The sequence below is a fragment of the Meleagris gallopavo genome, chromosome Z (genome assembly GCF_000146605.3).
Source record: "Meleagris gallopavo isolate NT-WF06-2002-E0010 breed Aviagen turkey brand Nicholas breeding stock chromosome Z, Turkey_5.1, whole genome shotgun sequence".
NCBI lineage: Eukaryota > Metazoa > Chordata > Aves > Galliformes > Phasianidae > Meleagris > Meleagris gallopavo.
Genome location: NC_015041.2, coordinates 7,163,972 through 7,172,934, shown reverse-complemented (window position 1 = coordinate 7,172,934; position 8,963 = coordinate 7,163,972). Strand labels below are relative to the sequence as shown.

Sequence of the window (8,963 nt, the reverse complement as noted above, 5' to 3'; positions counted from 1 at the left end):
CCTGGTCATGCCGGGGCCCTGCGGATAGCGGGGCTCTGGAGAGATGCCAGCATGGCTCATACCCCAGCTCTATCTCATGCATGGGCAGACAGAGACCTGGGGAGCCTGATGCTTCCCACGCCCATTGCTGCAGTGGGAGATGCAGTGCACAGATCAAACCGAACCCAACACTGGCTCAGAGAGGCCAGCTGCTGCTGCGGAAGTTACCTATGGCGAACTCGTCAAAGGTGAGAGTGGTGGAGTTTTTGCCCAGAGCATTCGTGACGGTCAGAGTCACCTTGTACTTCACTGTTGAGAAGAGCTGGAGGTATCTGATGTGACACCTGTTTTTGGGGAAGATGTCCTTTTCGCAGACCATCTCTCTCGTGCCATGTCTGGAAGTAGGAAGAGAAGAGCGATTAGCTACAGACCAGCACTTAGGGTGGGAATGCACCCACACAGCTGAGAGGAGCAGTGTGGCATACACACTCTGTGCAAGGTCCCCAAATGCCAGAACCCCTTCTGCCATCTTCATGGGAGAGAATTTTGCATGAGGATCTGTTACTATGGATGGAAGTCTGCAGAGAGACTGGGTGAAGGTGTTTGTGCTGGCCTCCAGAAATTGCTGCTGCTCTTCCACTGTTCAGCTGCAAGGATGAGACCTTGCTGGGGCTAAGGTTGGTTCTACCTCTCCTGTGGGAGGATCAGGATCTATCTTCTTTCTGCTCAGGAAACAAGTCCCAAAAGCAATTAGGACGGTAGCTCCAGGACACCTGCACAGGGCAGACGGTGATGCCAAAATTGGCCACAGCCAGTTTTCAAGAGGCAGCCTGGCTGTGCCAAAATTGCTGAGAAACAGAAGATATAACCTCCACCACAGAGAAGTAGTATGGACAGGATGGACTTCAGGGGCACGGAAAGGGGATCTAGGAGTTGGCCTCAAAGCCTGGAGGCCCCCAGATCCAGACCTAGACCCATAGGTCGCTCTCTAGAGCTTAAGAACTCTAGTTAATGTCCTAGGTATTGGGACTTCTAGGCTTCAAAGCTTCCCTCTATGCCTGCCCTTAGGTCTAAAGGATTTTATGCCTTATATCCAACCCTGTAGGCCTTTAGGATTCCAGGCCTCTACATTGGCAGTCACTTCTGGGGAAATGGGATCTTCCTTGGGACAAAGCCCCCATGCCAAGCAGGGATGTCTCTGGAGCATCCCTTCTAGGGCACTGACAGTGCGCACTCAGCTGACCCAGAGCACTACTTGGAACCTGCTGTGGGCTGTGGGGAACAAAGTGCTTTCCCTCCAAGGCACTTACATGACAGAGATGTTGAAGGAGTTGGGGATGTAGGTGGGGCTGGGCAGGTGCCAGCTGCAGTAGAAACCCTTTGGATAGTTGTTGGACCGACACATCAGCACTGGCTCTTTCGGGGGGACTGCCAAGGAAAAAGAAAGAGGAATTATTCATCCAGGTGGACTTTATCACCAGCTCCTATACATGGAGAGGTCTCTCTCCTTCAAGCACACACCCAGGTCCAGCTGAGAGCTTGCCTCCTCCCCCAGCAGGTCACCAGCTCTGATGAGATAAAGGGTGGCAGAGAAGGTTGGCAGGTACTGGGGAAATTATCTTTGAGATCGCTACACAGAGATGTTTCTGATGGGGAGGATGTGCTGCTCTCTTGACCCCATTAAGCTGCAGTGCTCACGGCTTTCTCCATCATGTCCCCAGGGAGTGCTAAACTTCTTGTTGAGGGATGATCCTCAGGAAGACCTGAGGTCCTTAAAGGGATGGAGAAGGATCGCTTATGACAAGATGCAGAGAAGCAGCCTGAAACCAGCGGGGAAAATCCAGCCCTGCAGGAACAGCTGTACTATTGCTCCCAGCAGCGAGGCAGAGCATCCTGTCCCCAAGTGTTCATGCTGCACGCGGCTTTCCCAAACATACAAGCGAAGATCACAGCATGCAGGAGTGCAGCAGAGCAGCAGGAAGCCTCTGTGAAACACTCATGTGGGAGGAAGAACTGTGATACCTTTCTGCTGATAAGTTTTGCCCTTGCAGGTTAGTAACACGCTAAAATCACTGAAGTTAACTCCTTTTAGTACCTGCACTCTCCCATTGCTAAGAGCAGCATCATGGCATGGCACCTTGGAATAAGATTAACTCCCTTGGCTGGATGGGGGAAACTGAGGCACAGGGCTTGTGCATGCCGTACTGCCCCGGGGCAGGATGGAGCGAGGAGGCAGCACAGAACGGGCAGCACAGGCAGGGTGTGGGATGCAGAGGGGTAGGCACGCTGCTCTGATAGGAGATGTGTGTTCTCCCTAATGGCTATTTCAGCTTTCAGATGGCAGACGAAGGCCAGAGCCTCATAATGAGCCTCCCAGGTAAATTATTTAAGCAGATTCTCCATAGCTAATCGCAAGAACAGAAACAAGGGCCTTCTCCCCACTACATCTCTGTTCTCCTCCTCCTCCTATGGCCGTCCTTAACCCCTTCCCTGCCCCACAGATACCCTAAAGGTGAGCCTGCGACAAGCTGAGGACAGCATCACCGTTGCAGGGGCCAACAGGAAGGCTCTGAGGGCCCCTGGGAGATGTTTCCGAGGGGTGAAGTGGCGCAGGGGACTTCGGGACAGGCTCTGGTGTCCCAGCGACCGCGCGGTGGCAGTGTGGGCTCACAGCACCCGCCTGGCACGGTGGCCGTTATGGGGATGGGAATGGGGCTGGGAGTATGGCAGTGGGAGTGCTGGGAGGATGCCGTGGGGCTCTCCTACTGCGCTCAGCGCCGCACAGCTCCTGTAGGACAGAGGGAGCCAGTCCAGGCTCTGGATACAGGACAACGCCGATGCCCTGCTCGGTGCCTTGCCCTACCTGCAATTAGCCCGGCTGATAATTTATCTTTGCAATTAGACCAGATTCAGCTCTCAGCAATCTCTGAGTTGGCCTCGTGTCCCTGCCTTGCTTTGCTAGAGACACAGGACAGCTCGTTGTGCCCATTCCTATCCCTGCTCTGCAGCAGTCTGCAAAGAGGCTGCATCTCAATGGGCACCCTGGGCACCACGCTGGGGTCAGGGGCAGGGACTCAGCCCCTAACTTCTGTGCTTGTGGCAGCTTCAGTCATTCGGCTGTGGTGCCTTTAGGCATGAGAGGTGGAAGAGGAGCCCAAGAAGGGAGATGGAACTGCCTGAGTCTCTGCTTCCATCGCGCCTACTCTCAGTCAGTGCAAAGCCAGGCTGATGTGCCACCTGGAAATGTGGCTGTGGCACCTCACGGCCCACTGTGGCCATGTCCCCAAGTGTCACTAGGGAGGGAGTACCAAGCCCTTTGTGAGATGTGATGGTGCACCAAGAGAGGGTCACGGGCACCTTTCCTGAGCTGGTGGCAAGTCCCATCACTCTACACCAGATGGTGGCCTGCAACCCTGCTCCTCTCCCAGCCTTGGCAAGAAAATCCTTGCCAGCACAGCTCATCCTACCCATCAAAGGATCTTACAGACAGCAAATAAAATAGCAGGCTCCAATCGATCCTGCACTCCATAATGCTGTCTTTGGAGGTGGGCCAGGCTGACGGCTGATAGAGAGAGCAAGAAAGGCAGCAAAGGAAAACTGAGCCATCAGGGAGCATTAAAGGCTTTTTCTGTCTTGAGGATCTCAGAAGGCTTTGGGCAATGTGTCTGGGTGCACAGAGTCCAGTTCCACCCTTCCTTTCCTTGCCCCACCAGGCTGATGTCCAGCCCTGAGCCCCTGCAACCCCCAACCCAGTGGTGGCCTCACATAGCTCCTAGAGCCCAGGCTCAAGGCTCAGCCTCCTGCAGTACGGGCACTTCTCAGAGGCACATGGGAGTGACCGCCTGCAGCCTCCCTAATCCTGACAAATATTTACTTCCCTGTCGCCTTGTGGAGCTGCTGAGCTCCATCAAGGCACAGCTCCTTTCCTCTCGCTGCAAACACTGCTTGCCCTCTCTAATCTGTCTATTAACCTCTTGCATGGCAGGAAGCCACCTCTCCCATGTGCTCTGCTGACGTCCACTCTGCTTGCCCGGTGTGGCTAATGCCTGGGCCATGGCTCCTTCCCAACCCCATTACCTCCATCATCCCCTCTGCACAGCTGCTGCAAAAAGCTTCAGGGGGTGAGCAGGCTCATGCCACTCACAGGAATGCATTCACTTGTGCAATTTCCTTGCAAAATGCACAACTCCGTCAGGTAGTATAATCTGTTCAAGCACCATTACCGTGCTGCAAACCCTGCAGAAGATCCATGTCAGGGATGGGGCTGCCCTCCTCATCCTGCACTGTATCCCCTTGACCACTTCCCTTCTGGCTCGTTAGGAATCACTGATGCCTGAGCAGCGCCAGCACTCTGCCTGGCTGGGGACACCACAAGACTTCTCCTGAGGATTAAAGTATTCCTTCCTAGAGATACTTTAAGGAAGCCCAGAACAGGGTTCTGTCTCTCTTGCCACCTCTAAAGCCCAGATGCCTTTGTACCCTGAGTCCCACTGAGAAGGGAAAAAAGTGTAACCGATCCATTTTAGAAACCACTAAAAATGATCTACAATAGCTTTTCCTAGCCTTGGTAGGTCATGAGATAATGGACATTAAAATTGTGGCATTTTTATATATAGAAAAGTTATTTTAGGTCATTTTTAGAGGTTTCTGAAATGGATCAGTTGTAATTTTCCTCTCCTGCTGAGGGCTGAATGTACTAAAGATGCCTTGTTCCACAGGTGGAGGGATACAAAAAAATAGTACCCATAAAACTTTTAAGAGGTCTCTAAAACACTTCTGTAGGAGGTATTTCTTCTCTTTCACTTGGGGCACATTCAGACCCCGGGCTGCAGGGGATACCGATGTTACAGTGCGCTCGCGGGATGACCTGCATAACTCATCATCCCCAGTTCATGCCAGGAAAACCTCCAGGGCCCATGACAGCATTGTGTGCTCACGCCAGATCTCCGGCTGTTACACAGCCCGCCTGCATGCAGGCGTGCTGCCCATGCAGGGGGCAGCTCAAAACAGTGCTCACTCCTGCCTCTCCTCTAAAAGCCCCTTCTAACCAACGATGGTTTTTGCAAGACCACCCCCACCTTGTAGCAGCACTTGGCTCATTTGCAAGCAAGTGTGCATAAGTAAAAATGCACCCAAGTGGCCAAAAGCAAACCTGAGGGCACAGCAAGGACCTCGCCAGGTTGGAGACACTCGCCTGGAGCAGAGACACCAGCATGGCATGCAGGAGCAGCAGACCAGCATACACACCTGCCCATGCCCATCTGTTGCACACAAACTGGCGGCAAACACTATGCATTATTTATCTAATGCCACTTTTCCAAAATTGCCTGTGTAAAACAGGCTGGTAGGAAATAACAAAGAAAATGGCAATGAATAAATTATATTTCTGCTGCCTGGCTGAGCAGGGGAGCATCCATCAGCTGCACACCTATGTGCTCCCAGTAGCGCCGCTGTCACTGGCACAGTCCATTCGGCTGCCACAAGGGTTGGGATGTGTCCACGTCCCATTGCTAGAGCAAGGAAAGTAGGTGATGCTTTGATTTTGTTTCTCTTTGGTCTGTCATGCCTGGGCTGTGATGTTCCTGTGATAGGGTTTCACTCCACTCCCAGATACATGACTGGGACTTTTTCCAAGTCACTTTAAGCCACCTCAGCCTTAGCGAGGGATATTTCCAGGGAACATTCTCCCATTTGGAAATACGCACCAAAACGAGATCCCTCTGGTACCTGAGCCATCACAAGATGTACCAGAGATGCCCATGTCCAGCTCCAAACCCTCCTGTGACAATATTAATGCACACACAAAAACTCCAGTTCTTCCCTGGGACGTTCCCAAATGGGTCAGGGAGACAGTGGCCCTGCCTGTTCCTGCTGCAGGGACCTGAGGCTGTGACTGAAGTCCCCAAGACCTGCTGCCACCTGGAGCTGACTCCCCAGCTTCAAGGAGAGAGAATTTATTCCCTAGAAGGTGCCGAATAAAAGGGTGGACTCAGCAAAAGATAAATTTCTTAAAGGCCCTGTTTTACACTGATTAGGGCTCATAAACCAAGCTATGGATTTTCTCATTTCCCTTGCAGAAAATTCACACCGAGAGGCAGCGCTGTAAATTTGGGGAAGAGGCACACAGCATTACTCACCCGTAACAGAGTTCACAGCTCTGCTTTAAGCGCAAAGCACAGTGCAAGCTCTGAGCCCTAAAAGCCACCCCTCAGCAGGCTGGAGGGATGAGTGAGAGCCTGCAAGTCCTGCAGGTGACCTTGTCTGGGATACAGGTGTCACTGGGACCGCTGCACTGGGAGGGTGCTGGGGGGTCCCTGGGACCCTGATGTCCCTGGGGCCACGGAAGCAGAGAACTGTTTTGCCACCAGCCTGCCCTCTGTCAGAAAGCACGGAGCAGCTTTGCTCTGCAACAGTATTAAATATTGAACAAAGGCAAGCAAATCTGTTATCTGGGATAATTGGGAGTAAATAAAACATTTAACCAAACCAAATGCAGCTGTTTCTACTTGGAGCCAGCACAACAGCGGGGAAGCCAGCTCAGCTACTCCGTGTCCCTGTTACGGCAGCTGATTATTGGTTTGTGTATAACGGTAGCAGCACCAGCTCTCAGATGAGGACAGGACCCGCAGGGCTGCGTGCCCACAGGAGCAGGGTCTGGTGGAACGGGAGAGCGGGATGCAGCCACTGGAGCAGCATGTTGGGCACAGGGAGACCACGGCAGGGCTGGGATTTGCTCTCCAGCCCGGGGAGTTCATGTCCAGGCCAGCTTTCCTCCCCCAGCACCTCTGCGAGGAGATTTGTGTGTAACATAAACCACTTCAGAGCCAGGTCACTGGTTCGCACATAGCCTGGGGCAGGAATGACCAAACCTCCTTACCAGCTGCTCAGCAGCCTCTGGGACCCGGCGTGCTGGGACTCCAGCCAGGTCCTGTGCAGGGAGCAGTGCGCATCCGCGAGGTATGACCCCAGCAAGGAAGGTGCTGGCAAATGGAGACAAAGGGATGTAGAGTGTGTCCATGGCACAGGTCTGGAGCATCCTGGGTTGTTCACTGCTTGCTCACGTCTGGGATCTTTCTACCCTTCTGACTTGGCAAACAGAGCTTAATGTATCCCCCATAGCCCTCAACCAAATGCCCCTCTGAAAAGGCTGGGAAGAATGCAGGGAATGAAATCCACTTTATCAAAACAATCTGTTTCCAAAGGGGGGGCTGCAGGGTGGGATGTTAATTATCCTTAATTTCCCAGCCCCATTCTTCCATCTAGGGTGGAATGCATTGTGCCAAACTGATGTAGGGACCAAGTGATCCCTTGTACGTGGACATGTCTCCCAGCACCTGTTCCTCACCTCAAATTGCTCATGGCTGGTACATGTGGGACCGTATCACAGCCCCTTCCTCTGGAGAGGAGTAGCCATCCCCACCTCAGATATCCCTCAATAAAAGGTCTGGCTGATCCAGAGCTACTCCAAAGCATTTGTTCGCTGCTGTGCTCAGTCTCATCATGAGCCACATAAAGACCCTGTGCAGAGACCTTCTTCACAAACTCTGCTGGAAGCAACAGCAAGGGAGCATCCCTGCATGAGGATACTGGAGAGCCTGAGGGTCTGTGCCATGGTTCTCCATGCCTGTGGCATTTGCTGAAGGGGACTCAGAATCTCCCTTCTCCCTCTTTTCCTGGCTCCAGGCACAAAACCCCACAGAATCTACACCACGCATTTCCCCTGCCCTCTCCATCACCTTACTCTGCAAGCAAGCAGTCCTTCTTCCCCACCATTCCAGATGGAGAAGACAGGGAAAATACTTGGTGCAATCAGATGAAACTGAGACCATCGGCAGTCATGTATCCTCAGCAAAGCTGTCCCACCAGAACTCCTGGAAACAATAAATTCATCCAGAAGGAGCCTCTTGAGAGAAGCTACAAGCTCTCTGTCATGTACAGAGCAGCGGGAAAGCTGCGAATATTACCAGCTTTCACTCCCAGCTGGGGAAGAGCAGACTGCCCCTGACAGCAGCAGCTTTCCAGAATTGCCTTTTCTCTCCTCATCCTGCTCAAGTGGCAGCCTAGATGCATCCCCAGCTCTGCACTGCAGGATGCTGTCCCGCCAACCCATGGATAGGTATCTGACACCACAGGGGATGGAGACTGAGGAGAAAGAGATTTATAGCTTTCTGCAGGAGAGAAAGAAATGTATTTGTGCTTCTCTTCTCTTCATTCTCAGCATCCCAGGACTCTGCCTCTACCCTCCAATACTCATTTCTCAGCACTGGTGGCTTCCTCCCCCTGCCAGCTGGCAAATGAGCTGCAAACACCTCAAGAAAATGGCTAAGCTGGAGCCAGAGGTCCCCCAGGACACACTGGAGTCAGCTGTAGGGAGCTCACATATTACCAAATTGTGCCTCATACAGACTGTCTCTATGCTGTTCACACCCCAAAGCCACGTGAGTCCCTGTAGCAGCAGCCAGCCTCACTAGCATGGCCAGCAAAGCCACCTGGCTCCTTCCCAGATGTCCTTTTGCATAACGTATCCTAGAAAATCCCAGCATGGACTCTGTTGGGGATGGAACCAAGATGGACACCTCTGCTGTTCAGGCTACCCGGGGATGCTGCCTTCCTAGTAAAGACGTACACCTGGGAAGATGCTCAATTTGTCCCAAGACATGAAGTCTCCACACCAACCCCTCAGTATCCATTCTCCTGCTTGGAGAAAACACCGGTCAGACCCTTGGCTAACAGCAGGAAGGTCTCATGCTTCAAGCAGAATCCTTCCCTGTACCAACAGCACTGTGGTGTTAGGTGGAAGCAGGCAGGAGGAGGGAGACCATCTTCAGAGCACCTCTGCAGCTCACACAAAGGGTGTCATGCAAGGGGATGAATGCCAGGAGGGAGCTTGGCTGTCCTGGACAGGGTCAGCTGATGCCCCAGCTCAGGTCAGAGCACTGCTGACACGGGCACCTGCTTTTCCACATCTCCCCCATTTCCCCAGC

At 52.9% G+C, this 8,963-nt stretch overlaps 1 protein-coding gene across 1 annotated transcript in view; it reads right to left on the bottom strand.

Moving 5' to 3' along the window:
* CNTFR (ciliary neurotrophic factor receptor) overlaps positions 1-8,963 on the bottom strand; it is a 158,139-nt gene that overhangs the window by 17,576 nt on the left and 131,600 nt on the right. Inside the window, 2 exon segments of the mRNA XM_019610159.1 lie at positions 208-374; positions 1,290-1,407. Of these exon segments, the coding sequence (XP_019465704.1) occupies positions 208-374; positions 1,290-1,407 (285 nt within the window).